This window comes from Protomyctophum parallelum (genome assembly GCF_964188405.1).
Source record: "Protomyctophum parallelum genome assembly, chromosome: 3".
Taxonomy (NCBI): domain Eukaryota; kingdom Metazoa; phylum Chordata; class Actinopteri; order Myctophiformes; family Myctophidae; genus Protomyctophum; species Protomyctophum parallelum.
The window spans coordinates 46,095,845-46,118,395 of record NC_139698.1 but is presented as its reverse complement, the minus strand read 5'-3'; the positions used below and the strand labels follow the sequence as shown (position 1 = coordinate 46,118,395).

The window sequence follows — 22,551 nt, the reverse complement described above, 5'->3', positions numbered from 1 at the left end:
CACCACTGAAACAGTTCATAGGTCGAAGGGACAGTGGTGCCAGAACAACCAGGGCAATTACCAGAGGGGACTTTGAAGTAACAACCAGACGTAGAGTGTTTGGTAAAACGGTCCTCTCTGTTAGAGCCTCCCATCACTGGAACAGTCTCCCTACAGAAGTAAGAGAGACCTCCAACTATCTGACCTTCAAATTCAACCTGAAGAGGTGGCTAAAAACAAATCAAATCTGTAATCATGATTAATTATCAGCTCTATTCTTTCACTGGTGTCATCTCTCACTTCACTACGGTTGTTCTTGTCCCCTGTACATTAGCTTATAGCCAAACCATTTACATGGATGTGAAAACTGACATGTTGATTAATGAGCATTGTCCCTGTCAAATAAATAAATATGATGCTGCAGGGAGTTTGCTAGGGAGGCAGTATGATGGACGATGCGAGGCGGCTCTGTGCTTGGTGAGAGGCGGAGGTGTCTAGTCAAGAGGCAGTTGAGACATAAGCGATGCGGGCCATAACGGACAATGTGAGTCATCCTTTCGATAGCCTTGGATGAAACCCAGATTACCCAGACGTTTTTATTTCCAGGAAGAAGAAAAAAGTCTCTCTCTATCTGCCAACTACTGATGGTGCGCACGCATGCTCGACAACGGGCACCACTATAGAGGCCCCACGGGCACGCTCTAGTAATATTTCAATTATATCAAGTGAATTGCCCAGCCTTATACTGTATCGTCGCTGTCTGGCAGAAACCAGCTAACTCCTGTTTTTTTTCCTATAACTCAATGCTATTGAACACCCTTTGGGTCTGTGTGTTGGTTAAAAAAAATAACCAATGAAAAGCCTTAAAAAGCACTTCTGACAAAACCAGCTAACTCCATTGGACCCTCTAACGGTCTGCTAAAGCAGCAAATCCACCCTGTCAAGTAATTGACAATATATAAAGTCACAACACCAACTTTGATGAGGCAGTATTGCCTTGTTTTATAAATACCGTATTATATGTTTTTCTTCATTTCTGGAAAATAAATAAATAAATAATTTCCTGAAAGATGAGCAGATATAATATACTGTACTTTATAGTATGCTACTGTGTGGGATATATGGTGGATCAGCACCACGTCCTTGTACCGTTTTGTATCCGAGGCAGTGAAACTTTCCTACTGTTAAAAGTAATGTGGGCAAAGGATCATTTACTTACATCTCGAAACCACAGCTCGAAACCAGTGTCAAACTGACAACCAATTTGAGGTAGTTTAGCAGAAAAAGGCATGTCTATTGGAAAAGGTTGACATATAGGGATATTAGTTTAGCATTGATAAGGGAGAAACTGTTGTACAGGGTTGTTTTGTATTTGTAATGTAAGTGCATTGTGCAATCAAGTGCAGTCTCCACACTGGAACACTGGCCCAAAGTGGAGGATGTAATGTATGTACGAGCAGGTGGGCATGATTACATTAATCATGTATATTTATATTATAGCTTTTATTTTTACCACCAATTGTGCATTCCATGGTTTCCCACCTCTTTGCCTCTTTCCCACCTATTTTGTGCCCTCTGACAAACATCTCAAAGGCTGCACACACCGTCTGCGAACGCCGCGCGTCAAAACAGCCGCCTCCGTTATTTTCAATGAACCTATCGCACACCGGCGGCGTCCGATGCGCGTTCACGCCTCGCCTGACGCTCCGATACGCCACTGTTCTATTTTCCAGGCGTTGCCGTGCCGCGTCGCTGCGCACCCGTTGTGTGTCGGGCTTTACATGCCCTCTGACATACATTTGTGCCCTCTGACATATTGTCGTTTCTTTCCTCTATTTGTGTTCTTTGGCTGCCATTTAGAATAACATCTAGTGTGGGGTGGTAACCTTGTATGTCCAGTACAGGACAGTTGCTTTTCTGGAAACAAAGAGCTTGTGATCCAATGGATCCAAGGACCAATATAGTTATTATTTGGTTACAAGCTCTTGATAATACTTTTCTTTTTTTTAACTTTACATTTTATCCCACGATTTTGTAACCTATTTTTCACCCCTGTGTAAATTATCTAATGTGATCCTGGACTCACACACACTCTGCCAACCTAGTTCCCATATATAGGGGACATGGGGAGAGCAACGGACTTGAACTCATGCTTCCCTCATGCGTGAGTGTCCAAGTTGCTCCTTTACACCTGACAGGGGGAGTTTTCCTGGTTGGACGTAGCGTGTGGAAGGAACACATTATTCCAACCAGTTCCTTTCCCCTCCATCAGGTGCCCCGGCTGGCCAGGGGGAGGCAGTTCAGAGACCAGGATTACTGCATGTTTTTTGTGAGGGTACCTACACCCTAGGGGACACGGCGAGAACATGCAAACTCCACACAGAAAGGCCCTTTCTTTCGCCAACCCGCCTCAGGTATGGACACTGATGACAAGGAGGAGGAAACACGCCACCAGCACCCACAGCGTCCCGAGCGGGAATCGAACCCAGGACCTTCTAGCTGTGAGGCAACAGCACTACCAACTGTTACACCGTACCCTTGATAATACTTTTCATTAGTTAAATATTTATAAAACCCACAGACAGACTTAACCACTTTCACAGAAAGTAGAGGAAATAGCTGATCTACAAGCTCACAACACATTGTGATGTGACGCGTTGCGAGCTTGTACATCTGCTACTTTCGCAGATTTTGCACAACACTCTTGTATGACGCAGTATAGGCACTGCATTACGAAAGAACATTAGGATTTCAAACGTGGAAATAGGCAAAGGGACGATCTGCACATGCACTCATTTGGAGAGCCTTGTAAGACTCCAGCTGATAACCCCCATCCCCACGTTGCTGCTTATCTGAACCACATTCCTAGTTACTGGGGCAACCAGAGATACAGTACCCCTCAGGAAGCTGGTTGAGGTGCGGACCAGTCTGCTCTCAGACTCTCAGGCTGCTCTCAGTAATAGGGCCACAACTATCAATTGTCTTCTTAGTGTTTCGTCTATCGATCACTTTTCTGAATACTCAGGTTTTTTTTCTTTTATATTATTTGTATTTTATTTATTTATCAATGAATCTACATAAAAACAAAAATATCATTAGTATTTGTTTTAATAATATAATTATTGTATATAATACTGCTTCATACAAATAGTGTCACACAAAAACAGCGCTCAATCTACGGTTATCTGCGGTTATGATCACATCTCAACCTCTCCACTTTTCATTTACCTTTTGAGGAAGGATGAGCTTTGGAAAATGGAGTGAACACCAAGAAGCATTCAGGAGGTCTAAAGACTTTATTACGCTACGTATACCTTGAAATTCTTTGTTTTGGGCGTGATTGCAACATTAACATTTTAATTCCGGTCGAAATGGAATCTGTGAGCATCATGGGAAATCTCAGCCTGTGTGTGGCTGTACTGTAGATCTCGAGAAACTAATAATATATTTGTCACTTAGCGTTCATTTCTGGCGTGTGTGAATGTCACTTTCTCACGTTCAACTTCGTTCAAGAGTGAGTGTTTCCATACAGCCTTCCAGGTGAACCCCCCGCTAAAACACACCTTAAACAGGCCTTAATATCTAGCGTAAACCCCACCAATAAGTCCTTATCCGACACAAATTAACTAATCTTTCTCAGCCGTACTACAATTTCACTGGAGCGTACAGCGAGCAACTACATGATGAGACAGGCAGCAGACACAGAACATCCCAACTCCCGACCCAAACACTGATGAAACTTGTTGCCACGAAAAATAGCTTCCAATAGCTTGTAATTTTTGCGTCGAGGAGGTATGTGTCCATATCGCGGCCAACAAAATACAGCTCCCTCCGGTTCCCACAGACTAGTGAAGCGCACTGCGCAGTAATGCATGATTTATTCTTCGTCGTACAAAGTGTTCCTTGCTGAAAATAGCTGATCTACAAGCTCACAACATGTCGCTTCCGCAATGCGCTGTGAGCTTGTAGATCAGCTATTTGCAACACGCAGAGATATGCAGGCTGTGAGAAACGAGAACATTCAGAAACTTTTGCCTTTAACTGTGAGAAGAGGTCACAGACTGGGTGAAGGGAAGCAACTCTTATATCTACAGCTCCGAATGACAGCGACTCTCCCTGTATACAGACTTCAACATCATCGTCTCGTCTCGTGAACCATCGCCTGCAACGTCCGGGACCAACCAGGACACGACAGCATCCAATCACGACAGTCCAACAACAAACTGATGTCATCTAACTCGTTAAAGCCATGGACAATGCTTCAGAACTTCATTCAGAATTCAGGACTCTATTCGGAACTATTTTTGTGACCAAATTATATGCGATGTAATTTCTGAATCTCACAATACTTGTATTCTCTAATTGAATTATTGCTCACAAAATTATCCAACCTTAGGATTTGTTTGTCAATTCTTGCGTCTTTTCTAAATGACTATTTTTGGGTTGTTTCTAAAAGTATTCTCTGCCTTGATAACTTAAGGTCTTTAAAGGGACAGTGTACTAAGTTCTTCCTGATTCTTACTATTTGAGGTTATAGTTATTATTCATTGATTCATTGGATTCCTTTGGTTATTGAGTAATATTTAAAACTTATTTGTCTGGTCAAAAGCTGACTGACAATGCTGCTAATATTTTTTTTAATAAATAACACAAAGTGTATTGCGTTTACCTGCCGCTCCAAGTCCTGTATCCTCTTGGCGTCGGCAGCTCTCTCCCTGGCCTTGGTCTGCTGCTGTTGGCCTCTCCTCCCCACCTCCGACTTCAGCTTCTCTAACTGAGATGGAGCAAACACATTTGTATTATATATAATTATACCAGCATCAGTTTAATTGCTGTGTTGATGGAACAGGCAGGTCTGGCCTGTTCTTCCAACAGATGTCTCTCTGTGACCACAGCCGGTGCTTCCAACTCCGGTGCTTTCACACTGCACGGCCATAGACATAAGTGCTTGCATCGTGAGAACAAGCACGACACATTTCCGCTTGAAAGGGTCTGTGTTAGATGGCTGAATGCCTCTTTGCTCAATTTGGCAAAAATCGCTTGAGTTGAACATTTTTACAACTTGCATTGATGACTCCATTTGCATCGCTTTGGGCATACACTAACACAAAATATGTCACATACAAGTTACAGTCATTTAGCTTTTAGCAGACACTAAATCCAGAGCGACTTACAGTAAGCAAGACAACACAAGGTAATACTGTACATCAAATGCATAGAAATATATGCCAGTTCTATAAATGAATCTGGCATCTGTTTACATAAGATGCTATCTAAATTACATTTTAGCCTTTGCATAAGCCTGCAAGGTGGTTGAGGCTAGGGCAAGTGCTATGGGCTAAGCCGGAGTCTGAAGAGGTGTCTTCAGGTTATGGTAGAAGATTGGGAGTGAGTCTGCAGTTCTAATTGCAATGGGGAGTTCATGGCCCCCTCTACCTCTCTGAACTCATCAACTGCCATGTCCGCTCTCGCTCCCTCAGGTCAAGCACTGCCAACCAACTGGAACCCCGCCGCAAGTCCAACAAACGAACTTGGGGAGACAGGGCCTTTGCAGTGGCCGCCCCTTCTCTGTGGAACTCACTCCCAACTCACATCAGAGCTGCCCCCACCTTCAAAATGTTCAAAAGCACACTCAAAACCCACCTTTTCAGACTGGCTTTCCCTACATAACGAACCCCCCCCCCCCCCCCCCCCCCCACACACACACACACACACACACACACACACACACACACACAAAGCAGCCAGAATTCACATGCTTCACCACCGTCAACACGCGCTCCGCCTCTTCTCCTATAATTAAAGTGAACAGGGAAGCTGCCGGGCATGACGGGTCAGCAGCAAGTGAGCCTCATACTCAGTTGCCAATTGCTTTTGATAACAGTTTGAATAGTAGCAAATGTATAAATATTCATTGTGCGACCTGCTCTTTGAGCGTGTGTGTCTGAGCTGTGGCGGCCCTCAGCCTGGCCGCATCTCTGTCCAGAAGCTCCTGGTTCTCTGCGTACCACTGCAGCTTCTTCTGCAGGGCGGACACCTCGGCTCTGTGCCTGTCTTCCTGCTTATTCTGCAGGGCGGACACCTCGGCTCTGTGCCTGTCTTCCTGCGCACGCATCTCAGCGTCCATGTCGCCTGCAAGAGGAATCGCACGCACACGCACACCCACAGAGTGTAATGTAGTGGTGGAAAGTAACTAAGAACATTTACTTAACAATTTGGGTGCCGTGCTCAGACACAGCCAGCCAGCCAGCCAGGGTCACACATAGCTGACTATAGGAGTGGTTGCACCACTCAAGAATGTGAGTACCAGTCACTGGTGTAATGTGATGTCACATGCAGAACGCAGACTTTGCACACAAAATGAATATGCACAGGTGCATGACCACACGCCATGTGCCGCTCCACTATGTGGGTTTTACCCGAGGTGGAGCTGAGCTGGGTTCTCGCCAGGTCTTTCTCTTTCTTCATCAGCTGGAGGTCTTCTTCAAGGGCCTTCTTCTCCTGTTGCAGACTTTGGCTTTCCTCTGTCAGCTTGGCCTCATTCCGCTGCACACGCACATACAAAAGAACATGGATTCCCACGCAGCTGTGTTGATTTTGGCAGCAAATTTAGATTTTAGTTTAGTCATAGTCTTTTGAATACAACTTAATTTAGTTTCAGTCATCTGAAATGCTTTAGTGTCGACTAATGTGTCACGTGATTTTATTCAACTAAATCTACAGTTTGCGTGCCTTGATGCCGTCGTAATTGCAGATTTTTTACGCTTGCTGAAAATAGCCTCAACATTTTCAGATATTTTCTAGCTAGCTATGTGAGCTATTTTCAGCATGCAACCAAGTCGAAGTGTTAAATTACTTGTGTATTTTACTTACTGGATCTCTTGTACACTAGTCCCTCCCTAACATTTTAGTCTACCGGTAGTTTAAATGTGTTGACGAAATTGTTAATATATTTAGTCTTAGTCATCATAGCTTAGTTTTCGTCAGCGAAAACAGGTACCGGTAGTCGACAAACACATTTTTCGTCATAGTTTTAGTCGACGAAATGAACACTGCCACACGGTTCCATGTCATTTTTCAGACAACCCATTATTCGATGTCCCGTTGGTCTGACTGGCCCCATTAGAAACCCTGTCCCTTAGGCCAAACCACACCAATGATTTGCCATGCATCTCCTTGCAACAAAACGGTTGCAAGTAGTTGCATGAAACCATTATCCCAAAATGGCAGTTTCAGGCCCAGGCCGTAGCGTAACGGTCTGGGCACCGGACTGGTAATCCAGTCGCAGTGTGCCGCGGGTTCGACTCCCGGACCCGACACGGCCTTTACTGCATGTCATCCCCCCATCTCTCTCCCGTTTCCTGTCAGCCTACTGTCTGTCCCTTCAAAAATCAATAAAAGGCGTAAGCCGCAAAAAAATATCTTAAAAAAAAAAAAAAACTTGGAAGTAGTCTCGCGTAGTCAGACAATTATTCCACAATCTCTGAATGCTATATAGATAGATTCTGGAACTACACCTCCTGAAATCCGAGTAACGGCAGGGCTCCACCGGGCTCGTTGCGTCTCCGTCGCGTGCGTCAAAAAAGGAACCGGGGCAATTTTAATGGTGACGCGACGCAACGCGGGCAGTGGAGCCACCCTTCATTGATTAAAAAGGGAACATTCTGTGACGGTGACGCGACGCTGACGCGCCCGGTGGAGCCCTGGTGTAAGGAGCTGCCATTTCAGTTCACGAAAATATATTTTTAAATATCTTTAGAGCAAATTTTTGTATTTCCTTTTCTGCTAAGCAACAATGCTTGAGAATATGCTTTGATGATTTATATTTATATAGGATCAATTTGCGCGACTGTAAAGACGAAACGGAAGTGGGGAGGAGTCTCCACTTCCGCTTTCTATTTTACTCATTACAGCTCTTCCGTTGCTCCAGACTGTATGAAAGCATTTTGAGAGGCAACAGTCTGGTAATGCGAGAATAACGTGGAAGCCACATAGTCAGAGTAATGGGATGACAGAATTATAGGCTGTCCCCTCCCACATGCACATTGGTACTCCTACGTTGTAGGACAGCAACTTCATAAATGTCATTATTTATTATTATTGCCTTTTGCAACCAACCCGAGTTGTACTTTCTTGCCTGTGTAACCGACCTACATGCTCACAATGCCTTTTCTCTCTCTCTCTCTCTCTCTCTCTCTCTCACACAACCCCACACACACACACACACACACACACACACACACACACACACACAAATAATTAATAATAATAAAGAAGTAGTGAAAATAGCAGATCTACAAACTCACAACGAAGCGACACGCTATGAGCGTCCAACTCACCTGAAATGTTTCTATGTGAGCCAGCAGTTCTGTGATGCGTTGAGTGTGACCCATGGAGCAAACATTTCTCATGGGTCTAGGGGTCTGCTGTAACTGCTCCCTGGAATTAGAAGTACTCGCATCATTAAAAGTATCAATACCACAGTGTAGAAATACTGTTACAGGTACAGTACAAGTCCACTATTCTTACTTGAGTAAAAGTACAAAAGTAAAAGGACATCGCAGGAAAAGGGGGTAGAAACTAAAAACTTTAGGAATTGCACCAAGGAATTCCTTTTACACAAGGGTTGTGATAAATTATTGTACACTTCATTTTCCAAATAAAGTAAACAAAGCAACAAAGCCAAGTCAGGTTACGTTTTAAGCAGCATACCCTACCTGTGCCAAGACATAAAGTTGCGTTATTTTTTTCTTTTAGATTTAGATTAGATTTAAAAAAGAAAAGTTGTTCTGATGTGCATTGTGCACACATGTGCACATGGATGCGCCCATGGTTATATATTCTTTCAATTGTCCCATATCTCTGGCAACTGCACTGCGTTTCTGTTTAACAGGTGGGGCAGATTGGGTTAATGTACTTTTTGTCAAATTCATAAAAATCTACAAACTAGTAACTACAGTAGTAACTTAAGTTTTCAAATAATTGTAGTGGAGTAAAAGTACAATATTTGCCTCTGAGATGTAGTGGAGTAGAAACAAAAGTATTGGAAATGCGTAAATGTAATGTTGGAAATAAACCACCACATATTTAAGCCATGGCTTAATTCACAGTTTGGTCATATTGGGGTGATGAAATGATTTGTTTCCAATACAGTAGGAATGTAGATTTCTTTCTCCAATATTATCATATTGGTTCTGCTCAACTGTCTACAGTAGAATTAGTGTCTAATACAGTAGAATTTGACCTACTCTTCTCATGACATCGCTGTAAAAATGGCTGCACACTTCGTTCACAGTGCTATGCCTTTCCCTAAATCGTGAAATGTGTTTTTACTTTTTACTATCATGACTGTGAGCAGGCTCTTCTAAACACGGTACGCACTTCTCCAGAACAGTGTAATATCTAAATTTCTTCTAGAACATCAAGTATACAAATCATGCTTTAGTAACCTCGCTCACACCACATTAATGCCTGTCAAGGTACAGACACCTGGGAGACCCTGGACAACAAAGTAAGTCTGCACTTGCGAATGCGATGTGATGATGTTGTTGAATGAACTCACTTGGCTAAGGCCAGCTGGATGAGCAGCCTCTGGTTTTCAGTAAACATAGCCTCCTCATTGGCTTTAGTCTTGGCCTGCTGGGCCTTCATCTGCAGATAGAGCTTCTCATTCTCCTGTCAGACACATCAGCACAGTGCAGAGAGCAGACAATGGGCTCTATGCATACACACCATTTTGGAAAAGAATCACACCCGTGTGAACTGAGTGGTGCATTTCCCCTCTCCCTCTCTCTCTATTTTGGTGGGTGCTCCTAATTTTTTTCTGGTGCTCCTTCATTCTGAATTTGTTAGCACCAGTGCTACCAAGTAAAAACGTTAATTTCGAGCCCTGGCCACTGTATATGCAACCTCAAGCATGCTGATATAGACTTGTAGAGCCAAAAGTGCGGGGGACGTCATGGCTTTCACCGTTTGTTTTTATGTAGCTCCGAAAAGTGTAACCAAATCAAATTGAAGAGTCCTCCGGCTGGCTCCTCAGAATTTAATAAGCTGCCTATACTATACTACTAGTTATAGTAGTTATACTAGATTGTAGTATTCTGACTTTCTATTTAAGGGACATTCAAGCTCATAGGCCTTGTGAAAGTTACAAATACAACATGAAACATTGGATTGCATAGACATCACTTTCAAAGTTATATTAGGAAGTCAGAAATGAACATATAGGATAATACATTATATAGTTAGACAAGTATACACAGAGCTCTTCACGGATTCAAAATGATGGACACAAACGATAATGGACATTATGGACCTCTGAAATTGGTTCTGAGATCAAAGTGGAGCCGACAAAAAAAGATGTACCCGCGCACCGGAATGACATTAAATCGCTGATTTCACGTTTGATGTGTAGTCTCTCGGCTTTCACTTTACCTGGTCAGCTCACAGCAGCACTTGATCAAATTCCTAGCAGCCCGAGCCCCCTGCTGTTTTCATACTTACAGGCTACAGAACCAATTTCAGAGGTCCACGCACACGCGCACACACACAATGGGAAGGATTGTGACCCCCTTCTGAGTAATTGCTGTTAAAGTTAATTTCTGAAGGTCAATGGGTCATACGATTCTATTGTGAGGAGGACATGTGCTCTGATGAGGACAGGAGCTCTTCATATCCGGGGGGCCACAGGCCCAAAAGCTCAAGGAATAGAGATTAACACCCTGAGCGGAAAGGACATAGTTCTCCGTTCAATCAATTAGTAACGCCCAGTGCTCAGGACGGAGATTGATAAAAAACCGATCGCATCGCTCCACATGCTGGAGCGTCTGTTGCGCAACATTCAATGTTATTTTGAGCAATTAACACAATTAAAAAGTATGTCATGACATCACAGGTCCTCTCAAATTTTGGGCTCCCTGGCTATCAGTGTCTGGAGAGCATGAGGTGTTCGGCTATTTTCATAATATCTGTGTATTAAATGTAATACAGACAATTACAAAATCCAAATGCTTGTCGGAGGGTCCCCAGTTGAAATAATATTATCTTGGGGTGTCTGCAAAGTTTGGGTTATGGGTATGGCATAACCTAAAGTAAACACATGTTGACACATGCTCACCTGCTGGTAACCCTGGATGAGTGTTTCCTGCTCCTGCATTTCTTTCTCAAGGAGTCCGAGTTTCTCCTGGGTCACAGGATCCGTGGCTTCGCCCCATCGCCTCTTCTGGTCCACGTCCTCAACACGCAGCTGAGGAGGAAAGGGAAGATTCACCACTGTACCCATTACCATTATTATGGGTCATCCTCTCTCAGGACAGGTGGTACCACTGAACAACACATGCAGTGTTGTTGATAGTAGGAATAAACACATCGGAAGCACACGGAAGGAAGTGGACTAAGAAAGGGAAGGAGCCAAACAGAGTCCCTTTTTTTACCGAATGGGTTTCCATATTCTTTTGTCTGGTAATGTGTCCTCTGAGCACGTGCTGCTGACTGAAGACCAATGGATGTTTTCAACCTCTACAGTTTCCCAGGCCATTGATGGCTCAATTGTCAGCAAATGCTTTGAGAGGATATGATGTGATTATCTCATGTACATGCAGTACTTGCTGATATGTGGACGGTAGACCTATAGCGGAGTGCCACCACGACCACCTTTGTGTCTGACGTTATGCACTTCCCATTCAATACATATACCAGTTTTGGGAATAGCTGACGGTACCGCATAAAATACTGGCATCGGTGAGTATGCCAGTCTATGCCATTCCGATAACAGGTCATTTATGATGCCATTTTATTACATATTTTGATTGCTTCAGTTGATGTTGCATGACTGTTTTAAACTCTTACTGTACTATTTACATTAAATGCACTATACACATTAACGAACAATAATGAATTTGTATTTATTCCTAGATCAGTGGTTCCCAAACCTTAAGGACCCCCATAACTCTCAGACCTGAGTTACAGACCTGTAAGAGTCCATTTGGAACCCCCCGTCCTAGATTTGTTTAAATTACACCCTGGTATGAAATCGGTACTCAATATCGACTGATACACAAGTTATGGGTATCAGAATCGGTACATGGTATTAGTACCGGTATGTCAAATAGTACACAGGTCCATGTCTGTGGAGCGCAGGTTCCATAAAAGAGTATGTGTATGGAGGCTGCTTGACTGCAACTGAACAGATTATTTCCTGCCAGCTCAGGCGAGACCAAACGTCTTGCCTGAACAGATATTGATTTTAATTATAGGGGAGAGTCTCCCTGATGGATGCAGCAGTGCGTTTGACAGCTCTGGATGAGAATGGCCCCAGTGCCCCCATCAACCTATCTATGATTAAGTTCATACTAAAGAATAGTAGCATAAAATGAACAGCAAAAAGACAATTCTAGGCAAGCGCAAATCACCAATGTCAATGATTGTAAAATATAATGGCTGTGGCAGCCATACCGTACTAAATAAATGGTAACAATACATGGATTTCAAAAAGTTATCTGAAATGAACAATGTTCCTAATCCTGTGTTTGTTCGAGATCGAGATAGGAGGTGGCTTGTTAGTCTCTGTGTTAGGGCAAGGTGATGTGGAGTCATGGACTATGTGTGTGCGCCTGTGTTGTGCAAGTGTCCGACTGTGGGCATGCGGGTTCATTCATACCTTGCTCTGGAGCACGAAGTTCTCCTGTCTGAGGGAGCTGAGCTCCTCGTTGTGGCACTGTTTGAGCTGTTCCTCTCTGAGGAGCAGCTCCTTGTCCTTCTGGGCCAGCTGGGCTCTCAGCAGGGAGCGCTCCTCGTCAGCCTCCTTCTCCTCCTCCCTGGGCTCCATCTAGCAGGGAATAACCAGATCAATATGAGACTGCCTGACCCGACTCGCTGGTGGTCGTTACAAGAGGAGAAGATGTAACCCAGGCAAAGTAATGCGTCACTCTGCAACTTTAACTAATGTGTTCCACCTGTCCAAAGTCATTTCTGATACAGACATAGCCTTGGATCAAGACTAATACAGATTAACAGACATAGCGTATATATTTCCAAACAGTAGCCCAGCCTCAAATAGCCACCCGGTTCATTTTAAACACCCAGGATCTGACACCATTTTGCTAATTATGTCCCGTCCAAATAATAGGAAAGGCTTCCTTCTCTGGCTAAAGGGCAGACACAACAGAGGTTCACCGCTGGAAGAAGCCCAGAGGAGCATTTTACAGCTTCCAACCTATTTACAAATACCTTTCAGTGTCTCTTCTTTGAATATTCTTTGAATAAGTCATTGTATAAATATAATTATACAGTGCTGTAAGCCAATTACAATGCATTAAGTGCACTTAGTAGAGGTCACTTAGTAGGGAAAAGAACCCGCACACTCACACACGCTCCAAAAGTTATACTTTATATAACGTTTCGAGCCATTAAAGGCTCTTTGACCAGATGAAGAGCCTTGCCTCTTAACGTTGTCAATAAAGTATAACTTTTGGAGCAGATGAGTGTGCGGGTTCTTTTGTCTTTCTCTTTTCATCGCAATGATGAAATGTCGGCTTTTACCATTAGACAAATAACTTGTAAACATGACATTGTAAGAAATGAGAAATCAAGGTTTCTTCTTGTTTACAGGTACTGAGGACATTAATTGAACATAATGCTTTCTCTTTTTTTGCTTCCTCTCTATGGGAAAACGGACACATAATAGCATGCCTTACGTTCTTTTCTGTAGCATGGTTTGTCTGTCTGCTTTCTTGTTGACCTTGGGTATCCTGAGTAGCTGCAGGGATGTGGAGACTGCCTGTGTCAATGTGGTGCTGTAGGAATGCTAGCACTTCACTGCTCGCCTGCACCTCTGAAAATTACACAATTACACACTCATGTCAATAGCTGAGCGACTTGCACTATAATGTGACAAGCGTGCATGCGTGCACAGATAACAAGACATTTGTAGTAGGTCCTCCTTTCTGACCTTGGGTTTTCTCCGTGGGTTTGGGTTTGGGTCCGGGGCTGCGGTGTGAGGCCTGTCTGGCGGCATGTGGCTTCTTCTGGCCGAGAGAGGATGTGGTTCCTGCACTTCCAGGTCTTGAGAACCTGGAAGCTGTCGTTGGCCTGCCCTCCCCTCTTCTACCTCTAGCGGGAGCCACAGAGGGTTTCCTGGCTGAAGAGTTGGGTGGCCCGCTGAAACATGGTCCACCCTGGGGCTGCACCAAAACACATTTATTTGATTAAAGGCAACATATGTATGCTACAAGAACACTGTAAAGGCCAGAAGACAATAAAAGAACATAACGATAATAATAAAAAAGTGGTTAAATACTGCAGCCATAATGGACTACTTCAGGGTCCATTTATGCTACTCGAGTAATCAATTATTCTATAAAAATATATATTAATTTGTTCGATTTACTGCTGCACCCCACGTTTCTCTCACCTGTTGTTTCTGGTCTTTTCTGGCCTGAGTGGACGAGGGTCCTGGAGAGGCGCCGTCCTCCTGGTCCTGCATCAGTCTCTCCATCTCCTCCCTGATGTTCCACGTCAACGCCTGGAGAGGAACCCCCGAGGAGGTTGGGCTGCTCGGCCTGCCCGCCTCCCTCCTCCCCACGGCAGATACAGGCTCTCTTGACCGCTGCTCGGAACTCGGCCCTGGGGATCTCCTCTCCGACGAGATGTCTGCCTTGTCTGGGTAAAGTTCTACACCACTAAAAGAAAAGCAAATGACGAGTATACTCGTCAATGGCAATCAACCGTTGGATTTCAAATGACGAGCATACTCTAAGAGCTAAAAGGTTGTGTGTGTACTGACGTGGCGGGCTGGAGGGTGAAACCTCTGATGTGCTCCATCTCTGGTCTGATTGGCCTCATCAGCTCTTCTGCAGTGGGCAGCTCTGAGAAAACACACAAACACATTCAGATAATAGTGTGCCTAGAAGCACACTAGTACACTGTGTCCAAATCCCTCTCTATATATACACATAGTGCACTTCTATGGCTACACCACTTCGTAGCGCTGCACGTGCACATTACAAACTGCACGCTGAAAGCATATTTCACTCAGGGCCGCATGCATTACAAGTTGACAACCCCACCCCGTGTGTGTGTGTCCACTGACTCCACTCCCAATCTACCTCTTCAGACTCCATCATGGCACGTAGCACTTACCCTACCCCCTTAGATAGCACTTTTTGTAGACTTCGAGAGCATTTGCTAGACTTATAGCATGTTATGTAGACAGCACTAGAATTGCATTGGATGTAGACATAGCACTTTATAGTTATATGTATAGCACAATATAGTATATAGCCTATGTATAGTTGATCGTTTCATTATATTCCACTGTTACATTCTTAGCTTACGCATGTTTCATGATGACTACTTCTATCTATGTGATGTATTGCCAATGTGTGTGACTGCATGTGCAACTATCAGCACATTGAAATGTAAGGGAAGAGAGAGCTCACTCCTGTGTGTGTACCAGTGTCACACCTCCCCCGCTAAGTCACACTCCCCTGCTGTGTGCGTGTGTGTGTGTGTGTGTGTGTGTGTGTGTGTGTGTGCGCACAGCCGCACAACAACTACCAACACCACTAACAAAGACACACTTGCCATCTCACTTCTCAGATGTGCACCATCGCCTTCAAGGTCAATGGAACAGCCTTCGGACACAGGTACCTATGCATGTTAATCTATCCAACTCAAATACTGTGTACAAAGAGGCTCTACGCACGCCAAAGTCCTTGTGGCAGTGCCGGCACACGGGAGAAAACTGTAGAGGAGATCTTGAATGAACAAGAAGGTGGCCGCACACACCAATAGCTAGAGTACCAATATTTATTAGGACAGCAGGTAAGACAGGAATATCCAACGTTTCGGCGGTTAAGCCTTCATCAGGGAATCTATCCAACTCACCCTAAAGCAATGTGGCCATGACACACATTTACTATTTAATGCCTTCAAACAAATATCACATTGTCGGCCATAATACTTTCCTATATGCTGCTGCATATACATTATTATCTGCACTTCCTTCACAACATCATTCCCACAACATCTCTACTTCTCAGCTGAGCGCCGTGAGGACATGCGACAGAATGAGAAGGACCCGGTCATTGGCAACATCTAACTACTCTCCTTCTCGCAGTCAAACTGTATATACCGTACTACATTTATCACATTACCTTCCTTCCACAGATGACGTATACAAATTCTCATTACTTCTCATAACACAATATTTACATTTCATCCCTATCTTCTCAGCTCAGCAACATGACGACAGGCCCCAGAGAAAGACACGCAGCCACTCATTGGAAACACCTCTGGCCACAGGTAACTACTGCTCTTCCCATTACCAGTGTCAAGCATCTACCGGTACTACAACTGCATTTTCATTGACTGCCTTATGACAGATAGATACAGTTTAACAGTACTTCTCATACTAACACAATATTACCCTTTCACCACTACCTTCTCAGGTCAGCACCATGCGGACAGGCGCCACACAAGGACACGCACGCCCTCATTGGAGTTTTGCCTACCTATACTACCTGTATTCCTAATTATCCTTTATCCTTGACGACATTCATTATTCATTTGTGTACTGTTCTTTAAAACCCCTGCTCATTACATTGCTCCCAATTACTGCTGCCAACTACCTTCATATTCATACTCAATACGTTTTTGTACAGTCATTTCATGTTACTCACTACTATTACACTTTCTCTTATATCCAAAAATAAAACAGCCTATGACAAAATATGCAGTGCGTTGTCCACAGATACAGAAATAATGAATAACCCATCCGTTTCTACACAATACTGGGTTTACAAATACAGCTGCAACACGAAGTGGAATCTGTCAACTCCCGCAATTTCCTTCTTCCCATATTGCGCTGCAACGTAACTCTGGGATGAGCCGCCCGTAGTTTAATTAAAAAAAAACATTTTGCAGTTTTCACATTTGTCAATTATCATAATTTTTTTTTCTAGGGTGTGGGAGCCCCTGGCCTACCTGACTCCATGGTGGAAGCGTGTTGTAGAGTCCTCTCAGGGGGGGAGGTGGGGGGAGATGGCCTGCTGCTCCTCCTCCCACCACTCCTCCTCTCTGGGGAAGCCCGGCGGTGTTGGCCGTGGTCCTCCCAGTTCTCTGCAGAGTGACTGATGTTCCTGTAGGCCTCGTGGAGGGCCTCCATCTCACTGCCTCCACTCTGCACATAGGACTGGCCCGCTGGGAAAAGGAGGCAGATTCACTAAATATAGCCGACTTAGGGGCTGCAACACCGAGAGTTACACCGAGGCTGAGATGTTTGTCGTTCAGCGGCAACGACGACTTAACGCACATAAGGAATCCGCACTTTCTGGTCAGACAAAGGAGGAGCCAGGCCCGGAGGCAACCCACCGTGCCTAGAGCCTCCTAGTGTCAACATCTCATCAGCCATCTTCCCCACCGACTGTCTCTAAACCCCCAAGAGACAGTGGGGGCTGTAGCAAGCCACTTGGACACAGGCCGGAGTCTGATCAGCCTCGGACTCTGGAGGATTGTCTCTTTTGCGAGACCCGAAACACCCAGTGACTCCAGTAAACACCCAGTGACTCCAGTAAACACCCAGTGACTCCAGTAAACACCCAGTGACTCCAGTAAACACCCAGTGACTCCAGTAAACACCCAGTGACTCCAGTAAACAACACTGCTGATGTGTCCAAGTTTGTGCAACAGTAGATGTTTTATTTACATATTGGACCACATACTTTGGTACCCGATTTAATAACATAAGCTAAACAAGGCGTCCCGCGATGCACGTGGGCCTGTAGAATGGCATTGAGGTATACTATTCGGTCAGGCATATTGTGATATTTGATTCTGGCTCTATCGCCCAGCCATTCACTGACTGCATCATTACAGCATTAAAAATGCATAGAACAAAAATAAGGCACTTTGATCCGATACCTGGGCACTTGACTTCAAAGCATTCGACGTGCCTGCAGGGGCACGTTTTATTTGCAGGGGTGACTTGCGTTTGAAGTGCCCAGGTATTTTTCTTTTTATATTCGGTTTGCCCAACGTCGAGCATCAAGCCCTTCTACCAACACCGGCTGAAGTGCGCTGGACTCCTTCTCTTTGTGTATATCAGAAGTGCTACTGTATGATTGATGTAATAGTCTAGAGACCCATGTTTGCCTTACCTGGTAAAATAGCCTCAGTGTCCACTGGCTCCCTCTTGTCTTCTGCAGGTGTAGGGCCTCTACTGGTGGAGTCCAGCAAACTGTCCAGAGAAACTGAGACACAACTCCAGTGAGAATAACCAACCACTACTGTCCTGGTTCAATACATAGTCATATTGGGAGATGATCATAATGTTGAAAGGTGTAACTGCTGCCAGACCCAACTCACTATTGTGTATAGTCACACAGCAGCCATGCTTTCATACTTGTTTGGGGGTTATAAAAAGTAAAAGCAAAATGGCCACTGTGTGAATAAGGACCCAGTCATAATTCAAATTATTATGTTTTTACCTTTGGCCTGGAGGAGTGGACTTTCAGGTTCCTGGAAATAAGAGAGGAGACAAACAACTACTGAGTCACCTGGTCACCTGTATCATGGTCTGTCACACACATTGAAAAATAATCTAATTTCATTTGAAAATCAAATCCAAAGATTTGGAAAAATGCTGAAGTGTAACAGTGGTCTGTCCCACCAACAACCGCTCACAGTTCAGTGTTATAGTGCCGTGGCAAGGTTAACGGTCAGACGGGACAAAACGTTCACCTTCGCCACTCTGATCTAACTTTACCTCCACTGGCGTCTCCTTCCCGCTCCCTTCATCTTCAAAGTCCTCACTGTAGTGTGGGGAGGCTGCAGGTGTCAGTAAGAGGAGACAGTTACTCAAATGAGCTCAGAGTGAAGATGCATGACCATGCACAGAGGAAGGAAGATGGGAGGCGGGGAGGTAAGTGGGCAAGAGAGTCAAGAGACAAAAACAAAGAAAGAATTGGGGCCCTATGTTGTGCCTCCCCTTAGCCCTTATCTCTAAACTTATTTGCCATTTTTTACTATTTTGAAAAACATTTTAAAATAGTTAGTGTTCAACTAGCCGATCTACACCGAAATGTTGTGGGCTTCTAGTTCGGCTATTTGAACTATTTTAAAATGTTTTTCAAATTAGTAAAAAAGGGCAAACAAGTTTAGGGATAAGGGGTAAGGGATATAGCCCTTGGTTTCTTCCCTCGTACCTGGACAGCTTCTGTCAGTCTCCATGAATCTGTCATCCCTTCTATCTTCTTCAGCACGCTCAACTTTCCTGGGGAAAAGTAAATCCATCTTCATTAAAGTAGCATGAGCAAAGACCAGGCTTTGCATCTGTAAGTGGAGATCACACATTACATATTAGTGTGTAGTGGAATCTCCATGGGACATACGCCTGGGGCTGGGAAGTGATAGACAATCGCCCCAAGCCATACCTGAGTGTGAGGCCGGTGTCGTTGCCTGTAGCGTCCAGCTCTCTGTTTAGCTTGGAGTAATCGATGCTAGAGGTTGCCTCCGCTTCTAGCTGTGCAAAGAACCTGGCTTTCTCCTCTTCTTCTTCCAGGGTGTCCATGCAAACGCTCGCTGTGACCACAACTGGACCCGATGCCATCACCGACTCTTCACACACAAAGGGAGAAACAAAGGAACAAGTGTATCTAGTACTGTCAGGGAGTCACAGGAACCAATCAGAAGAGGACAATGATCATCAAAGCATCAAGCTCCCCAGGGTACATTTTTGATGGAGCTACTAGCCACATTGGCAGGTAACTGGTAAATCAGGGTTCCCCAATAGGCTGCCCGCGGGCCATTTGCGCCCCCTTGTGGCCGCTGGAATTAAAAAGTTAATAAATATATATATATATATATATTTGGGGGGGGGGGGGTCCAAGATATAAATGGCATTAAATGGGGATCAGTAGCCTATGCATGTCAAACTGGGCATCCTTTTCAAATGGGGTCTTGCCCTGAAAATTAATTTTCAGGACAAGACCTCGACCTCGCGCGTGCGGACTCGGCCCCCAGCCTGGTACCCTAGTCAAAATATGGCCCTTGAGGAAAATTTATTGGGGAACCCTGTGGTAAATGGTCTATGGTCAATAATATCAAAAGCTGCACTAAAATACAATAGCACTGTTCCAACCAATAATTTACTGTCAATTTGTTTTAACCAGTCATCTGTCAATTGTGTGAGAGCTGTGCATGTCGAATAACCTGTTTTATATGGGTGTTGGAAATCTGAATGAATAGAGAAATGTATATTTTTTAATTTGCTTAAATACGATTGTTTCCATTCATTTACCAAAAACCGGTAAAATACTAATTGGCCTACTATTCGATCCAGTGAATGCTTCTTTCCTATTTTCCGGTAGAGGAGTTACTTTAGCAAACTTCCATACCCGAGAATAGATTCCTTCCTTGATACTTAAATTAAAAATATAACATATATATAATTTCAGCTGACCGCTTTAAGAATCTACTGTCTAGGATATCATGACCACAGGATTTGTCAGATTTCAATTCAGACAATAGATTTTCAATTTCAGAAACATTAGTGACTGAAAATTAGAATTTTCATGCTTTGTCCTGCATTATATCATTTTGAATAATTGATTCCGATAGATGGCCATTTGCAGGCAACATGCCATTTTGTATATTATCAACTATACTTGATACTATACTATACTTGACAAATAATTGTTGAAATAATCAGAAATGTCTTGGGGTTTGGTGATGAAGCCTTCACCTGATTCAATAAATGATGGTGTTTTGCCCATTTTATCTCTACCCATGATTTGATTAAGAGTACGGTACTTAGTATAGCCTTTTTTGTGTATTTAATTTGGTCACTTTGTTGGTCACTTTCTTAAAGAGTGATATACTAGCCAGTCCTCTGAGCTACCTGAATCTACAGCAACTTTTTTCAGTTGATCTCTATCTTTCATCAAGCTTCTCAGGTCAGTCTAGCCAAGGGGCTTTGACAGATCTGACGGTGAGCTTCTTGATGGGTGCATTCTTAACAGACAAAGGAAAATAACTTTGTGAATTAATGCAGAGCAGCTTCAGTATGCGTAGACTCAAATACGCTGTCCCACTTTATGTTCTGCAAGTCTTCAATAAAGGCATTATCACAGAAGTGCTTATAGTCTCTTATGTATAGTTTTAGGTCCCAGTGTTGAAAGTGACAGATGCAAAATGAGATATGCCAGCCACAGGAGCCTGCATACGAATATGTAATTTACTTTATCTTTGTTTCCTGTACATGTCCCACAAATGGAAGCCTTGTGCACTTGTTGATTGGCTATTTTCGGTGCATGAACATGGCGCACAGAAAAAGCATGACTCAGACTTTACCCTCAGCCTCTAGACTGTCCCTGCTGATAAGGGGCTCTGTTCTTTCTTCTCCTGGCCGCTGTTCCTCTGCCTCCTCTTGGATTGATTGGGACTTTCTCATAGACTTCATGAACGTCTTACCAGATCCCAGCAGCCCTGGACATATCAAATCAGAACTAATTATGTAGATTTATACAACTGTTGCAGAGTTGCAACAGATTATCATGTTTTTTGGGGGAATTTAGTTTTTTTCAATAAAAAAAAGCAATGAAATAAGGAAATAATCGATAGTTGCAGCCCAGTCTGGTAAATGTAGCTGGGGGAAGGGAAAGAAAAGAGAGGACCAATTCCAGTAAAGTCTCATCTCTGGCACAGCGAGGGCTACATTGAAGGTTATTAGAGGCACAGTTCAAGAAAAGTTTTTTTTTTAAGGTGCTTTCATCTGAGAATTCTCCAACTGTCTGCGCAGAATTACCTTCTATGTCCTCAGTCTCACAACAAACATTATTAAACAAAAAATATTAAATTAATGAAAGGGTTGCCTGGCACAATAGCCTGCCACTGGTAGCCATAACAACAGTCATAGATCATAGAAGGGCAGAAAGTGAGTATGAAAGGGAGACTTCTACCATCTCCACTGCTGTACTGGGAACCAGTATCACTGCCGGCCGATGGCGTGACAGAAGAGTCATCAGGGGTCCTCCTACGCCCTGATGTACTGTGAGGACTTTGGGAGTCATCAGCTGCTTGAGAATAAGCCTCTAGATCACATTTACGGCTGTTGTCCGATTTAACATGCCTCTCTGGAGCTTTGCTACGAGGCGTGGGGGTTGGCTTGTGAGGGAGCTCCGCACTGACAGCTGATAGAAAGCCAGGAAGCGGCAGCGCCGTGAAAGGAGGACAGAAGAAAGACCATGATAAGAGAGGCAGTTCATTAATGAGAGGAAACGTTAAAGAGAAAAGGCTGGCTAAGATGGGAGTTGAAAGACAGACGGTCTGGTTTCTCACACAGCAGGCGAAGATATGTCGTGTTGCGTGATTTTGGCCCCTGAGGCAAATGCATTAATAGTTTGCCTATTAGCACAATTTACACAAATGCTCTCAATCACTGGAAACAGTTCTGAATAGTGAATACCAATACACTCCCAGAGTTAAATTGACACATTGGTAATGCTAAATCAACAAGTCCCAACAAGTCTCTGTGCGCACTTACTGCTTTAATGTGCCTGCAGCTGGTCTGGTCTT

General features: G+C 43.9%; 1 protein-coding gene across 1 annotated transcript in view; it reads right to left on the bottom strand.

Moving 5' to 3' along the window:
* Positions 1 to 22,551, bottom strand: part of cep162 (centrosomal protein 162) — a 46,019-nt gene that overhangs the window by 13,889 nt on the left and 9,579 nt on the right. Inside the window, exons 4-21 of the mRNA XM_083760480.1 lie at positions 21,328 to 21,462; positions 19,410 to 19,593; positions 19,182 to 19,249; positions 18,743 to 18,804; positions 18,465 to 18,495; positions 18,135 to 18,227; positions 16,963 to 17,178; positions 14,762 to 14,843; positions 14,390 to 14,657; positions 13,928 to 14,159; positions 13,674 to 13,810; positions 12,638 to 12,805; positions 11,096 to 11,224; positions 9,542 to 9,654; positions 8,319 to 8,418; positions 6,399 to 6,525; positions 5,903 to 6,111; positions 4,649 to 4,753 (exon numbers count right to left, since the gene is read on the bottom strand). Of these exons, the coding sequence (XP_083616606.1) occupies positions 4,649 to 4,753; positions 5,903 to 6,111; positions 6,399 to 6,525; positions 8,319 to 8,418; positions 9,542 to 9,654; positions 11,096 to 11,224; positions 12,638 to 12,805; positions 13,674 to 13,810; positions 13,928 to 14,159; positions 14,390 to 14,657; positions 14,762 to 14,843; positions 16,963 to 17,178; positions 18,135 to 18,227; positions 18,465 to 18,495; positions 18,743 to 18,804; positions 19,182 to 19,249; positions 19,410 to 19,593; positions 21,328 to 21,462 (2,459 nt within the window). The remainder of the gene's footprint in view (positions 1 to 4,648; positions 4,754 to 5,902; positions 6,112 to 6,398; positions 6,526 to 8,318; positions 8,419 to 9,541; positions 9,655 to 11,095; positions 11,225 to 12,637; positions 12,806 to 13,673; positions 13,811 to 13,927; positions 14,160 to 14,389; positions 14,658 to 14,761; positions 14,844 to 16,962; positions 17,179 to 18,134; positions 18,228 to 18,464; positions 18,496 to 18,742; positions 18,805 to 19,181; positions 19,250 to 19,409; positions 19,594 to 21,327; positions 21,463 to 22,551) is intronic.